The 19,554-nt window shown below is 41.4% G+C and overlaps 8 protein-coding genes across 9 annotated transcripts; 2 read left to right on the top strand and 6 right to left on the bottom strand.

Annotated features, from left to right (window-relative positions):
* Positions 1–493: 493 nt before the first annotated feature.
* On the bottom strand, positions 494–18,342 carry RB195_002248 (uncharacterized protein; the record flags this gene model as incomplete). Of its 2 annotated transcripts, none has more annotated exons than XM_064199417.1 (12): positions 494–603; positions 13,467–13,587; positions 13,703–13,845; positions 14,440–14,512; positions 14,694–14,782; positions 14,849–14,945; positions 15,087–15,176; positions 15,929–16,081; positions 16,186–16,276; positions 16,387–16,492; positions 16,549–16,681; positions 18,295–18,342. In XM_064199417.1, 12 exons carry the CDS (start codon positions 18,340–18,342, stop codon positions 494–496), a joined length of 1,254 nt encoding a protein of 417 aa, XP_064055297.1. The 2 variants fall into 2 exon arrangements, with proteins under 2 accessions (XP_064055297.1, XP_064055305.1); XM_064199416.1 differs by lacking the exon at positions 494–603 and adding an exon at positions 13,295–13,359.
* Positions 5,630–5,878, top strand: RB195_002249 (uncharacterized protein; the record flags this gene model as incomplete). Its single annotated transcript, XM_064199418.1, has 1 exon — positions 5,630–5,878. The coding sequence occupies one exon, from the start codon at positions 5,630–5,632 to the stop codon at positions 5,876–5,878; it is 249 nt and encodes an 82-aa protein (XP_064055298.1).
* RB195_002250 (uncharacterized protein) lies at positions 6,225–6,515 on the bottom strand (the record flags this gene model as incomplete). The annotated part of the gene is made up of 1 exon (XM_064199419.1): positions 6,225–6,515. The coding sequence occupies one exon, from the start codon at positions 6,513–6,515 to the stop codon at positions 6,225–6,227; it is 291 nt and encodes a 96-aa protein (XP_064055299.1).
* Positions 7,016–7,264, bottom strand: RB195_002251 (uncharacterized protein; the record flags this gene model as incomplete). Its single annotated transcript, XM_064199420.1, has 1 exon — positions 7,016–7,264. One exon carries the CDS (start codon positions 7,262–7,264, stop codon positions 7,016–7,018), a length of 249 nt encoding a protein of 82 aa, XP_064055300.1.
* RB195_002252 (uncharacterized protein) lies at positions 7,889–8,713 on the bottom strand (the record flags this gene model as incomplete). Its single annotated transcript, XM_064199421.1, has 1 exon — positions 7,889–8,713. The coding sequence occupies one exon, from the start codon at positions 8,711–8,713 to the stop codon at positions 7,889–7,891; it is 825 nt and encodes a 274-aa protein (XP_064055301.1).
* RB195_002253 (uncharacterized protein) lies at positions 7,987–8,713 on the bottom strand (the record flags this gene model as incomplete). Its single annotated transcript, XM_064199422.1, has 2 exons — positions 7,987–8,088; positions 8,165–8,713. 2 exons carry the CDS (start codon positions 8,711–8,713, stop codon positions 7,987–7,989), a joined length of 651 nt encoding a protein of 216 aa, XP_064055302.1.
* On the bottom strand, positions 8,815–9,159 carry RB195_002254 (uncharacterized protein; the record flags this gene model as incomplete). The annotated part of the gene is made up of 1 exon (XM_064199423.1): positions 8,815–9,159. One exon carries the CDS (start codon positions 9,157–9,159, stop codon positions 8,815–8,817), a length of 345 nt encoding a protein of 114 aa, XP_064055303.1.
* On the top strand, positions 9,060–13,274 carry RB195_002255 (uncharacterized protein; the record flags this gene model as incomplete). Its single annotated transcript, XM_064199424.1, has 4 exons — positions 9,060–9,127; positions 11,212–11,371; positions 11,920–12,192; positions 12,975–13,274. The coding sequence occupies 4 exons, from the start codon at positions 9,060–9,062 to the stop codon at positions 13,272–13,274; spliced, it is 801 nt and encodes a 266-aa protein (XP_064055304.1).
* Positions 18,343–19,554: the final 1,212 nt, after the last annotated feature.

Consider the following 19,554-nt stretch of genomic DNA (forward strand, 5'->3'; position numbering starts at 1 on the left):
ATCACTATTACCTTTCACTTGAAGCGCTATTTTAAGATTTGTTTGAAATTAGCAGGATTTTTTGGAGTCAACGTGGATAGAAATGAACCAATAGAGCCACAGCAGCGGCAAAAATTTATCGGTATAAAATGTAACAAACATTAAACTTTAACAATGTAATGAATTCCTAGTAATTCTAAACCTAACTCACTAATCAAAGAGAAAGGCACAACAGAATATATGCAGTATTCAATTGAGATGATTTGTATATAACGCAACATAGGAAAAAGGATCACTTTTCGTGATCAGACCACTGAAAAGCGGAACACAGAATCCTTAGGCGAGAAATGCCAGCTGCTGGCAAAAACGGAGAATTCACATTCTGATAGAATTTCTCAAATTTCTGAAGAACGAGTATCGATTATGTTTCGTAAAACCCTAGATCCATTGACCGATGGTTAATAAAAGAAAATTACTCTAAAACTCAAGCGGAACCTCCCTCATGAGAAACACGCTACTTTAGAGCAGAAACAGCCTTCTCCGCGGCGTCGGCCAAGTCATCGGCGCTGATGATCGGGAGACCGGATTCTTTTAGGATGCGGCGAGCCTCGTCAACATTTGTACCTGAAAAATAGGCATTTCGTCCAGAGAAAATCTCCGGAAAACCTCTTAGATAATCGGAATTACGTCTAGTTTTCATTTTATGTTGTACATGCTGTATGCTACGAATTTATGGACTGTCACAAAGATCCCAAGATAAGGTAACAATGACAAATTGCGGCACCGGTATGGTGAGTAGGGGAGTGCTAAGCACATAAAACTTTCCTAACCGACGCACAAGGGTACGGACGATTTCGCACGTATTAAATTTCAGACATAACTCAAACCATTAATTCATTTCTAACTAATTTGAGTACGATGGGCGGGTGTGGCGCAGTCGGTTAGAGGTCCGTTGTAGCCACACGGTCGAGGGTTCGAAACCGCCCTAGTGCAAACCAAGCCTTTCATCCCTCCGGGGTCGATAAATTGGTACCAGACTTGTCTGGGAGGATAAAAACACTGACTTGATCATTGGCTGGCCCCCGCAAGTCATTGTATAGGCCAACACGCGTTGGCGCATCCCAAGTGGATTGATACGCCAGTGACTTTATCCTTTTTTATCCTTTATCCTAATTTGAGTACATCCCTAAATTCTTGTTTGCAACAGTCTCTGCGCTATACGCAGGGATAGGGGAATTCTTGGAATATCTCCATAACCTAAGCACATCCAGTCTATGGGATAAGCTAAACTTTTGCAACATTTCTTTTCTACCGGCTGTGCTTATTTTCTAAATATACCTTTATTTCTTCCCATCGAATGATCCAAGGTTACTAAACCTCAGAAAAGAAAACTACCTGCACCTTACTTTCTTAGATCCCCGAAACAGAGAATTAACTTCTAGGAAATCTTCACAATACGCTAACAAATAAATTCCTTGAAAACTTATCACGTGACCATACTTTGTTTGATATTATCGCCAGAAACGCCACATCAAACGATGCAAATCCGATTTCAGTGATTTAATCATTCACGACGCACACATTAATTCCATAGTGTGCCAATTGATCAGACGTATATGAGTCCAATGTTGGTTACTAAACTCCAGTAAATCCTAAGCATTTTTTTATGTTGGTTCTTTAGTTTTACTTGCCAATTACGTTCCATTTCTTTGCGGACTTCTGCGTTGGTAAGAAATAATTTTTTTTTCACAAAAAAAGATTTTTTTTAATATAAAACCGACCAATAATTTTGCGGTTTGGAGACGATCATCTATAAGATTTTACACAAATCGTAGAAAAATCTCTCCATATTTAGCAGAACGAAAACCAATTGAGTGTGACGCAAAGCCATCCGGTCAATCTGTATCATTTGACCAAGCGACCAAGAACATTTGGGGGCAAACAACGCAACTTCAAAGCCAGTGTATCATAAAATTGATGATGTTAGGATCTTTCCATGACTAGAGAGAGGTGGGGGTGTAATTAATGAATGCTAGGGGATTACGCTCGATTCTCATTAGTGATCCAAAGAACTGATCTCGCCTTCCAAACCGTGCAAATTATAACGCCATAGAACGCGATTCCATCACCACCCATCAGTTACATCGTTAGGGAGGAGAAATTACTCAGGGTAACTTCACTCCTTTTTCTAGGGTCTGGGTTACTAAGTGGAATTGATCTTGGGCTCACACTCGGGGATAACATCCCTACCTTTATCTAATCGTATAGAGATCCAAACATCTTCGATTTCGCAATACGCTGCTTTTGAATCGCCTCATTCGCAACTGAATCTTTGATTTCACGAATGGGATGAAAGAGTCAGTCCACCCTGTTGTTTGTTTAGAACAGTCAGTTGAGTTCCAGAAAGTTCATAATTGGATCGACACTGCAAAGGGATAGATATAGGCAAGGCTATATTCCGGAAGTAATCGACACTTGTTTGGGAATCGCGCGCAGAAATTAGCCTACGCAGTGAAATGTTTGCACTTTTCATCTACAGATCATTATAGACGCCTCTGTAACACCGGTCACGCTATCCCACTTTTGAATAATAAGATATCTCTTGTGATTTTACCGCTGTATGAGTTCATACACCTCAATATGGTCTAATCACACTCAAATTATCCTCACTTTTGACTCATAACCTTTTTAAGTTCACATGCATCTCAGAGTTGACTGAATTATCATTTCCAACTTGTTTTCCTCACCTGTTAAATCCCGCAAAAGCAGATTGGTTTCCGATTTGCAAGCGCATTGATTTCTGTGCAGCTCTCTCATTTTGGATGTTTCTGACTCGAAGACTCAGTTTCTAGTTACTGTTCGAGGCATCCTCTTCACTTTTGACATGGAGCTGCACCTTGGATTGGTCGCAGAATAGCATCTTTCCAAGCAATCGGCTTTAATCCTTTCATGGTCATACTGCTAAATTATACAGCAATTCTTTGTTCCACCAATTCTTTCCGGATTTTGCTGAATTCGCGGATCTGCACATCTTTTCAAACCGGACTTTATTTCTGAGCTAATTCCAAGCTCGTTTAGGCGCTTTTATTCTGGTATATTCCATCTCAGTTCCGCTTTCTGAAACATACTTCAGCTTTCATAAATTTTGTCCTGAGAACTTAACAACGTGGGGAAAGGAAGAAGGTATTACTCAATTTCTCTTCATTTTTTAGAACGTACCTATTTTATACCGCCTCTTTTCTTTTACGTCGTGGCCCTCCATAACTGAAATTCTTCACTGCTACAAAGAACAACCGATATAGAGAGACAATACGAGATTGAAATGATCTTTTTCTGTGGTTCTCGCAATTCTTGAATCATCCACAAGAAAGAGGAGCCAATTAGTTCTCTCGCAAAAATGGAATGTACTAAAGTGTATTCAAATAAATGTTAGAACTCTGGTTACTCCGGGAAAATTCCAGTTTTTTTCGCCCTTCCCCTCCCCTCTAAGCACTTAATTAGAGTGTCGACATTCACCTCGTCGTGCTCGTACGCCTATTTGTCGTGCGAAAACACCCCAGTTCTCGTCAGCGCACGATGAACTTTCAGATGCGTGTGAAGATTGATCTCCTCTCTTACTGCTTCGACACCATTATTAATCTATTGGGAATCATTTTCAATTCTGTTTTATTGTACATTGTATGGCGGCATACGCCTAGAAAAATGCACACCTATTCTGTGCTCATTGTCAACACCATTATTGCTGATTTTACTATCGCTCTATGCGGATTTCTAACCTCAAACAGGTAAGCAGATTAAAGCACTTTCTCTCCTGTTGTTGCCCTTTTCTCCATATCGAGTCTTTTCTTTGCTTCTGTTCTTCCTTCTTGTGTATCTGCGTATCGTATCTTCTTGCTTACATTTTTGTTCTTTTTCTTTCTTCGGATAGAGTCATCATATTGTCTTTGTTAGCTCTTCCTTTCTATCAAGTTTTTCTTATTGTTTTCTCATTTTTTCTCTTCTCAGTATTCAATTGTGCATATCCTTTTTTTGCACCTGCTGCCCATTCCTCTGTGTTAAATCATATCGCTTCCATATCTTCTGTATATTCCGCTTATCTTTTCGCAACTGCATCCTGTTGGTCTTTCTCCTTATATTGCTGTTTTTTTTTTAAAGTTCTGGTTCAAACCCTTGTTCCTATTTACATATTATACGCAGGTTTTTAAAGTTAGCAGAAGGAAGACAACCTCCACTTATCACCTTTCTACGTTCTGAATTTCAGCCAGAATCAAATCAAACCTAGTATTCCTTATAACTATAACTCGAAATTTCTATTGATATCACACGATACTAGTCAGAGTCCCTACAAATCTCGAACATACTCTTAATCAAGAGCCGCAAGCGTTCACCCGGCTTAGAATCCCTACAGCAGTCTAATAAGCAAGACTCTCGAAGTAGTAAATGTGTTATGGAATCAACGGATGTTACATCTAGGAAAATCACTGCTTCAGAAATTGACAAATTCTTTTTCGGAATCTTCACACTCTCCACTTTTCCGGAACTGCTACTATTACTCGAAAATGATTTCGACTCATTTCGTCTCGCATAAGTGATTCAAAAGCTCAAAATCACAGAATCACAATCTCAAATCTAATTTTTAAAAAGACATTTATAAGAGCAACTCAGGTTTCCGTTCAACAATCAGACTGTCAATAGGCGTGACATGACATGCATCCACGAAGCGAAGCGCGTGATGGGATTTTCCTATTGGGAAGTCGCAAAAAAAGCGGCTGTAAGAGGAGTGAGTTCTAAGGAAGCATGTTGTGGGCAGTACTGATTAGAGGACAGCATGATAACGAGACAAAATATTACGTACCGCAAATTAATTACATGAATTATAATATTAGGTTGGACATCAAATCTTGTCACCATTTGTAATATTTCCTGCTTTATTTCTTACTCAGCTTACAATAGAAATTCATCAATAATTCAATCACCATCATTAATTACAACCGTGTCTCACCTGATGGGCAAGTCAGCGATCCCTTTCTCCCAGAACTGGGGAGACTGGTAGTCGAAGATGTCGCTGACCGCCCATTCGACTTCGAAGCCTTGAGGGGCCGGAATAAGTGGTAGTCTGAGGGGGCAACGTCGGGAGAATAGGGGGAATGGGGCACCGTGTCGCAGCCTAACTACATCAGTTTTTCGAGGGTCTCCTTAGCTACATGGGACCTAGCTTTATTGTGGTGGAAGTCCACCGAAGTTCGTCTCAGCCATTTTTCTCGATGCGAACTTCTGGAGCTGACAAGCGTATATGGAACCGGTGACGGTATGGCCTTGTGGGAGGAGCTCATAAAACAACATTCCCCTCGAATCCCAGAAACAACAAAAGAGACACACTACTTGACGTGAAGGTCCGATTGGGCTTACGTCGGCGGGTCTTTTCCTTGAAGAAGCCATACGACACGGTGCGCGTTAGAGTCGTAGAGGACCCTACTATCATCTCCAGTAACAAGCTCTTCGAGAAATTCTTTTCGATGGGGGGCGAAGAAAGAGAGATCGACGGGTGGATACCCGGGCAAATCGGGTGCCATCCGTCAAGGTGTGAGGGATCCATCGAAACAGCACCTTTTTGTTAGCTGAGGACCGCGAGTCGACTGACGACTGCTGAATGGCAACACCCGAGTCTTGTCGCAGAACTGCGGGTGTTCATCTCCGGATCCTCTTTGACAGCGTCGAGAATGGCGGAGTCTTGGACAGTGTGGGAGCGTCCCGACCGGGGCTTGTCTTCGATGTTGGTGCATCCGCTTGCAAAGCGAGCGAACCAGCGCTTGACAGTCCTGATGGTAGTGGTGCCCTCGCCCAATCTGCTGCTGATGTTGCGGGTTGCTGCCGTTGCTCCAATGCCGCCACGCCATAGATAGAAATGATAGCTCGAAGTTGTTCTTGCGTAATTGACGTCGTAATTAAAGTTAAGGACCCCCCCGGGCTATATGTATTTATTGTGGAGAAGATTCGAGAACGTTCTGCAACTATAACACGGTACGACATGGGTTCCGCCCAAAAATGGAAAGTTCCGAAAATTTCGAGAAGAGAGCAATTGCAAAAGAGCTAGAAACTTGAAAGCACTACTAAAAGGGACAAGAGGACTCAGAAAAGTGCTTTCGATGTATTACTGTAAAGGAATGCTTGCACCACAAAACAGTCACGTCGCTGGTTTTGAAACCTAATTCTTTTGAATTTTGATGGGGGAAAATTTAAAATTTTCAAGTTTTTTTCAGATTTCTCGGTTGCATCTCTTCCGATGGCATCTCGAGGGACTTGAAGAGCGTCGTACTTTTCTTTGAAGGGTTTCGTAAAGACCCTCGGGTCGGCGGTCTTTCTGCAGTGCGTTTGATGTTGCGAGGTATCCGCTCGTTTACGGCTCTGGTCTGACGATTGTAGTTGAAACGCATCACGAGTCCGGCCCACCTAATTTTGCATTCCTTGGCATATGCGGCAGCGTCTCGGACCTTCGGTCGGTAACGTAGGCGTGAGTTTCGAATCCCTTCTTTCATTTGCGTAAAGCGGGTTACTCCTAGCATCAGCCATTCAATTCCGCATTCTATGACGCTGATCGCATTTTCCTCTTGCTTGCAAAAGCCCACTTTTCTGAAGCAAAGGTGGAAGAAGGAAGAACGGTCAAAATTTAGATGGGAGAAATCTGAAAAAAGCTTGAAAATTTTCCCCCATCAAAATTTAAAAGAATTAGGTTTCAAAATCAGCGACGTGACTGTTTTGTGGTGCAAGCATTCCTTTACAGTAATACATCGAAAGCACTTTTCTGAGTCCTCTTGTCCCTTTTAGTAGTGCTTTCAAGTTTCTAGCTCTTTTGCAATTGCTCTCTTCTCGAAATTTTCAAAACTTTCCATTTTTGGGCGGAACCCATGTCGTACCGTGTTATAGTTGCAGAACGTTCTCGAATCTTCTCCACAATAAATACATATAGCCCGGGGGGGTCCTTAACTTTAATTACGACGTCAATTACGCAAGAACAACTTCGAGCTATCATTTCTATCTATGGCGTGGCGGCATTGGAGCAACGGCAGCAACCCGCAACATCAGCAGCAGATTGGGCGAGGGCACCACTACCATCAGGACTGTCAAGCGCTGGTTCGCTCGCTTTGCAAGCGGATGCACCAACATCGAAGACAAGCCCCGGTCGGGACGCTCCCACACTGTCCAAGACTCCGCCATTCTCGACGCTGTCAAAGAGGATCCGGAGATGAACACCCGCAGTTCTGCGACAAGACTCGGGTGTTGCCATTCAGCAGTCGTCAGTCGACTCGCGGTCCTCAGCTAACAAAAAAGTGCTGTTTCGATGGATCCCTCACACCTTGACGGATGGCACCCGATTTGCCCGGGTATCCACCCGTCGATCTCTCTTTCTTCGCCCCCATCGAAAAGAATTTCTCGAAGAGCTTGTTACTGGAGATGATAGTAGGGTCCTCTACGACTCTAACGCGCACCGTGTCGTATGGCTTCCTCAAGGAAAAGACCCGCCGACGTAAGCCCAATCGGACCTTCACGTCAAGTAGTGTGTCTCCTTTGTTGTTTCTGGGATTCGAGGGGAATGTTGTTTTATGGTTTTGAAAACGTGCGTTTGTGGTCAATCGCACTGAACCATTTTCGGAACCCTGGTTGCTCGCATGGCTGTCCTTCATCTAATGCTCTTTCTATCCTGTTTAGGATTACTCTTGTGAAGAGCTTGTAGATGACAGACAGTAAGCAGATTGGACGATAGTTGCCGACGTCTTGTGCGTCTCCCTTCTTATATAACAGCACGGTCTTGCTGGTTTTCCACTTCTTAGGAACCTTGCATTCCGACAGATAGCGAGTGAAGAGCCTCACTAGTGTGTCGATGAGGACTGCTGGAAGGTACTTCAGATTTTCAGGCTTGATTCTGTCGAGACCGAGTGAAGTACGATTTTTCACCGACATGTCCGACTTCGGAAGGGAGCACCTCTGGAACGACATGTCCATCTTCCCTCAGATGGTGAGGAGGCAAGTGGACGTGGCTGTCGAAGAGGTCTGAGTAAAAGTCGTGAATGACATTTTCCATCCTCCTTCTCGATGCTGTAGTTGTTCCATCTGAGGTCCGGAGAGCAGTCATTGTTGTTTTACGATTGGCGAAGTCCCGACGGGAGTAGCAAATGCTCTGTTCTACCTCTGCATCTTCAGCCAACACTTCTGCTCTTCTCCCTTTGAGGTCTTCCTTTATCGTCTCTCTGCAAAGCCTTGCTAGCTCGGACGTGAGTTCTTGCTTGCCTGCAGCTCGTGTAGCTCCACGTATCAGCTCTAGAGTTTTCGGAGACAGGCGTCTCTTGGTGGTTTTGAAACTCTTCGCTTTCCTCCTACAGTCGTGAAGATGTTCTACAAGCCACTCTTCGCCGTCGATGTTGTCCATAACGGTATCTTCCCAAAAATCGACAAGCGAAGCGAAGAGCTTCCAGTGTATGATGGTTCTGGGAGTTCGCTTAAAGAACTTCGCGGCTTTTTCTTTTGCCCGTGTGAAAGAAAATCTTCCTCGAAGAAGGCGATGGTCCGATCCCGTATAAAACTTTGGTACAATAGCGACATCCGTCAGGCAAAACCTTTTACTGACGATGATGTCGTCAATTTCATTATGATACCCTCCAAAAGGTGAATCCCACGTCCAGCGTAGAGAGGAGGGCTTCTGGAATTGCGAGTTCCCATGGATGGTCTTAGTCGTCATGATGAACTGGGAAAGCCTCTCTGCCTGTTCGTTCCATTAAAGGCCGTGGTTTCCGATGTGAGGTGTTCTTCTGGGGCAAATTTTGGTGTTGAAATCACCAATTATGAAATTGTAGAAGGTATGATCTTCTCTGTAAAACTTCTCCAAATCCATACAGAAAACTTCGACTTTTTCTTCGTGGCTTGATGTTGGAGCGTAACGACGAAGATTGTCAAAACTGGTGTTGATCTACATCTTCTCATCCGTAAACGTCCAATTCGGGTTATAAGATGTTTCAAAGAGTTGATGTTCACTGCCATATTCGTGTTGACAAGAACATCAACTACACCAACTCCTCTACTGTCGCATGTTCCTAGGAACAGTTCTTCTCCAGTGTCATACACGGCGTCCAGTGGATGGCGTCGTTTCGTCTCGGTCAGTTCGATGACGTCGTACTTGATCTTCATAGTTTGCATTATCAGATCTTGAATAACCGCATCCGACGCAAGCGTACGGACGTTATAATTACAGATCGCCGTCCTAGTCCTTTTCCGTTTCCGTAGCCTGCATGACTCCTGCAGCCCCGTCTTTTCTGGCGCTACCGTACCAGTCTTTCCGCCGAGACTCTTCTATTAGTGTATTTTGCATAGAAATTGAAAACCCATGAGCGGGTTGCAAGCCTCTAGTCTCATGAGTTTTGGGAGAACGTTGCGCTCTCCCGGGCTGGACAGGTGGAGCTTATTTGTTGGAAGCGACACCAAACAGCCTCCTTAAACCTCCCAGTCACTTGGTTGCAGGCTTCTAGCCGTACCGACGTGCGAGATACGGTAGTATTATGTGCCGATCCTGGCACAGCAGAAACAGCGAGTCCATCCCCGAATCCACCTGCGTCTCTGGGCAAGGACAAGGTCGCTTCTGGTCCGCGATTAGCCCTCTATCCGCCGCCTGGGGACGCGCCACGTATCCTCGCGACTAACCGGCTGTGTTCCCTCTAATGAGGGAGATCTGCGGCCCAATTGTTGTAGCCGAGGATGCTCTCTATCAGATTTCTTTCGGCCCTCTTATCACGAAACTATTTGCAATCTTCGAGACCTAACAGTGCGCACAAAATCTGAGATTTTCTGGTAATTAGATCCAGTTAAATCCACTTTTATACTGCTGATCGCTACGTAAAATTAAATTTCTCATCTTTCAGAAGTGGTTTCAAATTTTTAACTCTTTTGCAGAAATCTTACTCAGCGGTATGTCGAACCTGCGAAGTTCCATTATCACATTGTCGAAACAAAATGTTGATTTTTCCATTTTTTCCGTTGTTTTTTTTTCTAATTCGAACTTTGCACCTAACTAATCTCTTTTTGATCGTATTATGTGTCTTAATCAGAATTTGAAAATATTTCTTAGGTTTTAGAATAAAAATGAGAATATGTCAATACCAATATTTCAACAACATTTCGGCAAACTTATTTTTTTATTATTTGTTTAATTATTTACTTACTCTGCTACTTGTTGTTTCTTCGGTTGTGTCAGCTACCGCATTTCACATTTACTATTTGTTCCCAGGCTAATTTTTGATTTTGCTTTTTTAACACACGAAATTTCCAATATACTGAAGTGGCAGCTAAAGAGAACTGTCCCAGAAACGTTGGAGAAGCAACGCTTGACCCCGCATGCATCTCTTACAGAAAAAAATCGACTTTCTTCACAACAACTTATGAGGTTCAGTAGGCAATCGTAATATTTTTTTTTATAAAAGAATAGTTCCGAACGATTTCCAAGAAGAATGTTCCATTTACGGTTGAATGCCTAATTTTCACTATTCAAACATAGCTTCAAAGCATAATTTAAAGGCAAAGGGATATCTTCTCCGCTAAAATCATGTGCATTTTTCTTATAACCACCTGATATTTATATTTGCTTTAAAAACTCAAAGAAGGGATTTGTAATCCGCTCTGCACTTTCTTCTCATTGCTCAATGTCATGTTGCAGAACTAAGAGGTGGTGAATGAGAGAAACCGTTCAAGTACCGAGTTAACGCGGAAAATAACGATTTAAAAAAGGATTTTCTTAAAGAAAGTGAATGAGAGAATTTTCGGACAAAGTAAATCGAATTCGCTGGACAGTGAGCGACAGAGAGTGATTAAGCGATAAGCGGATTAACAGAGGGTAATTCAATTCTATAACCTTAAGTAAATGCCAGTAAATCTAACAGTCATATCTAGCTTTTTTCACCATGTACTTTTTATCAATTCGTTTTTCATGCATTAAAAAGAGAGCTTCACAGGAGTGAATGTTCATACACCTTTTTCCTTCTCTAAAATTCCGCATGAATAATATGATAAGACTCACTAAAGATATATAAGAAAAAAACAGCAGATTTCCTTTCTAAAACGTTTACAAAGCTGTCTATCAATGATTTTGGTCCTTTCAATTTCTTCATATTCCTCCTTATTTCTGGCTTTTTTTTTCAAACTTAGTTTCTCTTCCTTGAATCGTTTCTTTTTTAAACGTAGTCGTTCCAGAATAATTCCTTCCGGGCAAGCTATTGTCTTCATCTCGAATGGACCTTGCGTTCATCTCGGATCTCGTGCCTGTCTAGTCATCTACGAAACGCTGCTACACGCTCTCGAACATGGCCTCATGTCACAATTCATCTCTTTCTCATATCGGTACTACATCCTGGTTAGTACTAGGATACCTAGACGAAGGCAGTTAGCTGCCATCTGCCTAGCTGTTTACGCTCCGTCATTCCTCTTATATGTGAGTCAACTTTTTTTTTTAAATGGGTGTAACAGCGGACTGGCAACAGAATGCAAAATATACAGAGTGATCGAAACATTTATTCACTAAAGAATCTCCCCAGGTTGAAGACTCTGAAATATTTATATGTATTTCATATCCTTGAGTTTTTAAGAGTTTTAGGCATTTTCTCCTTTCCTTTTCATCTAAAAGGTCAGCTTTCACTTTTGGATATGGATGCGTGCTACTTCCTACATGACATATGTTATTTGTATAAGAAATAGGAATAAGGATATGAGGAAAAAATGAAGTGGAGCATTTATCATTTCCCCGAAGTGTCTTGCACAAAAGTAGGGTTGAATATTAGTTCGTACTGAAAAGACTAGTTTCGTCCCTTCACACTTTTTTTCTTAGATTGGGACTCAATACTTGACGCAGGGTTGGCGATTACATAAATCTTTCAATTCTTCAAGAGTACTCATCCATTTCAGGTCATTCACATCCGTCATAGCGATGATCCAGAACTGTTGAAGGAGATGGTAATGAAACATCATCCCACTTATAATCTTACTGGATACACAGTTTCTGGTCATTATCCTTTCACCGAGCCAACAACGCTTCTCACTGTTCTCTACCTCTTTATTCCGAACATACCTCTGTACATACTTATTGGCGTGCTCCGCCACAAGACGTTACGTATTCTCAAGGACGCCTCGATAAAATTTAAGAGGTCAAATAGGAAAATGCATATTCAACTGATGAAGGTACATTTCTTCAAAGTTTATTCATTGACTTATTCCTCTTCTCTTACAAATCATCATCGAGCCTTTTTTCCCAAATCGAGAACAACGTTAAGACACTGAAGAAAAATCGTTTGTGACAAAAAAAAATTACACTTTTGAGCTAATACTTAGCTTCAACAGATTTTGCAATACTGTTTCAGCCAGTTGATTTTAAAAATACGCAAGAGATTTTAATGAGAAAAATGAATTTTCAAGCGTTCAAAGCTGTTTTGTTTCTAAAAAATTATCAAATTTTTGAAAGAAACTCTTCCTCATGATACCTTGGAATTATTTTTTCACGTGGAATTAGAAATTGAACAAATGAAAGATATAATTTTTCATAAACTAAACTGTAGTGATGAGAGTGGTGTAGCAGTTTAGCGGTTAGAGGTTCCGCTTCCTGCACGATCGATCGGAGGTTCGAGTCCGCCCTAATGCTCACCAAGCCTTTCATCCCTCCGGGGTCGATAAATTGGTACCTCGGCTAGCCACCACAAGTCATTGTATAGGCTACTTACACGTTCGTAAACATAAAACTATTCTGAATTGAAGTGAGCGTGGGGGCGCATCCTAAGCGGATTGATTAACGCCAGAAACTTTATCATTTTTCCTCCTAATCTTCATAAAAAAAGCTTTGTTGTGATAACATTAGTTTCTAAACACACAACTGCCTTACGTTCCTAAACGCATGCGATTGGCTGAGGAACAAACGTCCCACCTTGAGTACAAAGCTCTTCGTTAAAAGTCACCATTTTCATTTCCAGGTGATCACGCTTCAATCCTACACACCATTGTTGCTGATAGCAATGATGCTGATGTATTTTGTCGGGCAGTTTCAATTGCTCAGCCATCCTGTGATCGAGTATCTCACTCAAACGGTCACTGCTTTCCTTCCACTCTGTAATCCGGTGATCTCTCTCACCTATATCACTCCATATCGGAAAGCTTTTTCTACATGGTTCCGACCAGTTGCACGGCAAGCTCCACTCATAACACGTTTACCCTCTAGGACCCCCACATTCAATGACGACAGTTCATCGCAGTCATTGAAAACTATTGTATAAAAAATGCTCTCATAAATGTTTTACATACTTCTATCGGGTTGTAATAAATATGCCTGCTTAAGTAATTCCATGTAAAAAGAAAACCCTGGAAACTCCGCAAATGCACAATAAAGAAGACGTCCAAAAATGGTAAGAATACGCAGCAAATGAAATTACATCCACTCCACTAAAAATCGCAAGAAATCGACGCACCTTGTAACCGCACCACAAGCGGCACACGAAGATTGATTTTCCGACATGCTGCTACTACTCCATTGGCTATCGTGGCACAATTAACAATTCCTCCGAATATATTAACCAATACACATTTTACCTAAAAATGTTAAGAACCACAGATTTTTCGTCAAAGATGTACGCCATATACAGACTTATTGGTAGTCGCAGCTGCCTGTAGCCTTGAACAAGTCAACATAATTAGCTGATCCAACCTTCGGATCATTTGTGATTATTCGAAACGCGTGAAGAACTTGGTCTTCCGTAACGGTGCCTCCAACATCCAAAAAGTTCGCAGGTTCTCCACCTTTCAGCTTAATTATGTCCATCGTTGCCATAGCGAGTCCAGCGCCATTCACTAAAAGCAGATATTAAACAGTCAGAACTTATCAAAAATTGCAGCAGTTAGGTTGGAGAAACAATGTTTCATTTTGAACACAAAAAAAAAACACATTGAAAAGACGGTTTGTAACAAAAAAAAAGCTCTGTCCGAGATGGAGTTAATCTGTGATGTAGTAATTTAATCCTATGGAATTTCACATTTATTTAAAGGCAGCGTATCAATTTGACTTCGTACTGATCCCACAGCAGAAGCGTAGAGTTCGGATAGTAGTTTGCGGAACCCAGCGTGGTTCCGCTCATCTTTCTCCAATCGTCGTAAAAACATACCATGCAACATACAGATTGCATTCTTTTTTTTTGCGAAAAAAAATGCGTACTACGACTGTGTAATTTCAAAAAAGACCTTACTTCGATATAGCAGAAAAAGCCTAAGGGCACTATGTTGTATTAAACACAAAAAAAAAGCAGTCACAACTTATTTCTCGGCAACAATAATCAGCCAGTTCAAAGTACATTTTAAATAATACATAAGCTTTACAAGGTAGCAAAAAGACATGGCTTAAGAATTTAATTCAAGCACATCAAGATCATCGACAAACATAAAATTCACCTAAACAAGCGATGTTTCCATCCATTCCTATGTAATTCAGATTATATTGATGAGCCTCTACTTCTCGAGCATCCTGAAAGCTACAAGTGGACTCCGTCAAAACTGAAACCAACGTGAAGTTAAGCGGAACAAAAACGAAGCACACTAAAACGAGTGTAAAAAGGAATTAATGGTAAAAGAAAAGAATTTGATCAGCATTTTAGTAATACCGGATATGAAGAATATGAAAAATTGAAAAGAGTGGCTTCTCTGACCTGCTCAGATTGATCATTCATTGCGAACACTTCTTTTTGACGAAAAGCCGCACTATCATCAAAGTTCATTTTCGCATCAACACAGAAAACTGAAAATCTTAGATAAACATTAAGAAAGTAGCGTGCAAGCATGCAGAATACACTAACACGCCTACCGCGTCCGTCACGAGTTTCAACAAATGGATTGATCTCAACTTGTGTGGCATCGACGGAAATGAATAGATTATACAACAGTTTTATCTCGTCCGCAGCCTGAAAGAGTGGTAGGATATGTAGTGTTTCTACTCAGAAGCAAACAGAGCAGGAGACAAACAGCCCGCGACGAAAATGTTCAGCAACAATGATAACCAAAATGCAAGAGGGAACTGACTGAAGAAAAAAGTGAAGACAGACCTTCTTGGCAAGATCACCACTGAATTCCAATCTCTTTGCGACCTTCATAGCTTGCTCACTAGTGATACCTACGTCAATATCAATCGGCTCCTAAAACGAACTCTACCGTTAGTATATCTACTAAAATCTGTGACTCTGTTTGAGAATTAAGCGAAGTTATTTCGGACCTTGTAATTCAGCAACTCAAACTTAAAGGCAGCGTATCACGAAATTGACGTAGTGCGGAAACCTTAAGAAAACCTAGAATTGGGATTGTAGACTACGGACACCAGAGTGGTTCAGTTCATCTTCCTCTAAATGTCATGGAAAAAGGCTTAGAAACAGCCTTAGTTCCCACAAAGCAGATTAGAATGCGCACCTTTGTGCACTCTCAGGTCCTCTCAGCGGCCTGTTCATTGGTTTTGCTCGAATAGGGTGGTGAGGAGGCACCATCCGATCGCCCTCTCCAGGACGCGCGCGTTGCAATTGATTAGAAGGATGACGTTCTATTACAGGGTAAACAGCATACGTATCCTAAGGCTAAGAAATCCTGATTTTCTAGAAAGCAGATTCAGTATGAGATAGAGAGGAAACCATAACGGTTTGAAAGTAGCAGCTAATCTTAGAGCAAACCCCATGATTAGGATCAAATTTGTCCAATTTGATCCTAATCATGGGGTCAATTTACTCTTGAAAAAATTTGATCCTAATCACAGGGTCAATTTACTCTTGAAAAAATTTGATCCTAATCACGGGGTCAATTTACTCTTGAATGAAACCCTGTACAGCAATATACAAGGCATCTCTAATTGACCAAAAACAAACCAACCAAAAAGTATTTAGGTAGAGTTAGAATAAGATACCTTGAAAATCAAGTTTGGTGTATCCCTTGCAACTTTCTCGATGTCCATCCCACCAGCTGGAGAGGCAACAACCACTGGTCCATTTGATTCACGGTCCATGATAACTGCCACGTATGTTTCCCGTTTGATCGGTACTCCCACAGCTACCATCACCTTCAATCGGAATTTCGACTACTTAAAAGGTATAGATACTAATTCAAACAAAGAGCGTAGAGAAAAAGCAGGCAACAGAATTCAAAACTTTTGTCTTTACCAACTTTCTTTACTTCAACGCCGTCCTTCGTAGTTTGATTCGTTACCAAACGTTTACCAATCATTTCAGGAATGGATTTTAGGGCTTCGTTGCGGCTTAAGTTGAAAATAAAGTGTTTCATTTCGAAGAGAAATCAAGGAAGAAAGTAGGAAAGTCTGCAAGTCATAGTCAGAGCAAAAACAGCAAAGAGAGAAAAAAAACCTACTCTTTAGTGATGAAAACACCTCGAACTTTGTCACTACCTCCTATGAAATGCCCCTTACCACGACCTCCGGCCAAAATTTGAGCCTTCACAACATATTCCACGTCACCTTCGGAATACAAGGTTAACCTGGAGAATTCAGTAGCAGAAAAATCACAAACCCACCGAAATCTTTCAGTTTCTCGGTTGCTTCTTCCATATTAGATGCAACAATGAAATTCTGAACCGTGCATCCATGTTTGTGAAGAAGTTCTTTGCTCTGATACTCTTGTAGATTCAAAAAACGTTCCTGCACTATCTGGAAAAATTAAAACCAGCGTTTGTTTTAGCGTTCAAACCGACGTAGTGGGGCGATGCGATCGAGTAAGGACCCGCGCGCTACATAGGGCGCAGTTACTTAACTAGAGACAGCGAGCTTCAGGTTGTATTTTAGTTGGTTGTATTGACCTACTTACACCATTGATTGTTTAGTTGATCGTAGGATACACTGCTCTTTGAATGAAAGAATTTAAGGTTATATAGGACATTTATGTAACCAACAAAGCAAGACGTTTATACCGAGAGACATGTGATGTTCTTACCAGGATTTTTCCAAAGGTAGCGAAATAACTACGATAACAGGAAATAAGCGTTCTTCTGAAGACTAAATTTGGTAGCTGAGAGAAGTTATAATTACGTAGAAATAATAGTTTGGCAGAACTAAGCACATAAAGATACAAGAGTTCGCAAGAACCATATAATTACAACCATCACGTATTCATCCACAGTGCCACCACTTTATGTTTTGTTCACATATCACAGCAACAGTTGACGTTGTATAATCGGGTCAAAACGACATGAAGCACGGTGTAGTTTACGTAAGCGATGAGATGGAAATAGCGGTTGGAATCGAGGTGAGGCGATCGCTAACTGCAGCGAAGGGCGAAAGTAATGAGGGTACTACCACGATCCTAACCGCTACGTTCGCTTCGAGCCGCCTATGCAAGTGCACCGGGCTTCATGTCGTTTTGACCTTACTATATATACATAAATTCCAAAGGTATAGTCGTACTTTACAGTATTATAGACTTTTTAGTCCTTCGTTTCTAGTCATTCGAGTTTGCTTTGGTATTTTCTGTTGAAAAGTCCATGTGTGGAAAAACTGCGTTCTCTGCATAATCACGCAGACGATGTCAGCGTCCATAAATCATGACACGATCTCACAAGGTGACGTTAAAACACAGAGACAGGCCGCAGTTTTTAACGTGGCCATGTACATTCAACATCTAGGCAACGATTGCGATGTTCGCATCTTTGTCGCAACAAAAATTCGTCTGGATGTTTGCTGCAGCGACTTCATCGCACGATGCAATGGAAATGACTTTAGTGAAAAGTGTAAACAGAAGTTGAGGAATATGACGGGCAGGAAGAGTGTCGTCAGCGTCAAAAATCGAACAAGGAACCTTCAGACCTTCAGATAGTGGCAGAAACGTGAATTTGGGAAAAGCTCGTGCATTACAGTAACCCATGGTGTGAATATGGGACAGGAGATCTATAGTAGAGTAAAAATGGGATGAACACGATGCAGTTGCGTAAGCGGTGCGGTGGAGTTCAGCGGTTAGGACCGTATGAGGACCCCTGCTACAACGGTTCATTGCTGCAGTTCCCGATGGTCCCACCTCGATAGCAACCGTTATCTCATCGCGTCGCTTCGAGCGCAACCGCTTACGCAACTGCACCCTGCTCTTCACGTCGATTTGACCCGATTATATGGTCTTATGAGTCTAGTGCCCAGGACAGAACAAAAAGATGCACAGTACTGCATTTTGCTAGTATACACCGGGGGAGTTATCTTTCTCACAAAAACTCCACAGGACTGAGTATCGTGTTGAACTATATTGACATATTTATTTTAAAAACAATAAATCGCACCTTTCCAACATATGACCTCTTAAACAACCTTGTGGCACATCGAAACATTCCTTAAACCTAAATATGTAAGCAATAATCGAAAAATTCTTCTGGCGTAGAAATACTGCGCCTGCTGATAAGATTCGCTGCTATCTACCCTTGCGAATAAAATTTTAAGCAGTAGTCGTCCTCTTGCAAAGAAAAAATATTAATCCTTTGTGTTGAATAATACCGTGACGAATAGTTGAAAGAACATAGGTCAAGAGAGCCAATAATAACTACATCATATCATGGTACTCAGAAATTTATCGAATTAAAAGAAAAACTCTGACTCAATCACCATTCTGACAAGTATAATGTAATGAAAAGTTCTGAACAACTGAAAATCACTGACACTGTTGAACTTTAAGAAAATGAAAGTAGGGAGGCTATGGCAACTGACTATGAAACTCTTGAGAAGCGTTTGAATGATGCTATCTTCTCATTATAGAATATCATTTAAATGTTATGGTTCAGCTCAATCAAGAAAGAAGAATAAATGCCCAACAAGGAGCAAATGACAAGCGGTCAGCTTTCTACCATTTGTTGGTGTTAAAATGACAAATTAGCATAATATAACAACATAGAGGAAATAGGGGACAAACACAGAGAAGGAGATGAGTGTGGAAGGCTAAAACTGACAGGACAGATTAGAAAGGGGCTTTAGGCAGGCAGAGCGGACAACACATGCACGAATAGCGCCCATGGCTAGGGGCAGAGATGGATCAGAACTGGAACTTGGTTGAAAACACAAATAAATAGCAAGATAAAGATTATCTTGTCCGTATACGCATCGCAAAGGTACACACTCGTACCATCTATGAGAAATGATCCATAAAAATGAGTGGAATCAAGTGGGCTCTCACTAGTACTTGCAAAAAAAAAAAAAAACTACTACGCTTGCTAGTCAAGATCTTTGACTTAGCAGCAGAATACATAAAAAGAAAGAATGAGAAATAAAAACAACGTCGACATCCGATAGTTATTCTAACAACTACAAAAACCAAATAACATCAAAACAATTGAATAGAGACGCACCAAACAGCCATCAATTCTATGAGCGTACGAGTGCAAGGACGTCTCGGCGATCGTGCAAGTTCAAAATGCACTAGCTACACTAGAGAAATGAGTCAATAATACGTCCTGTCCACTTAAGGAGCTTAGCACACGAGTGAATATGAACATTTACGTAATTATGAATGCTAAGCAGATATTATTTGGCAAAATGCACTATGGCGTACG

Source organism: Necator americanus, chromosome IV (genome assembly GCF_031761385.1).
Source record: "Necator americanus strain Aroian chromosome IV, whole genome shotgun sequence".
NCBI lineage: Eukaryota > Metazoa > Nematoda > Chromadorea > Rhabditida > Ancylostomatidae > Necator > Necator americanus.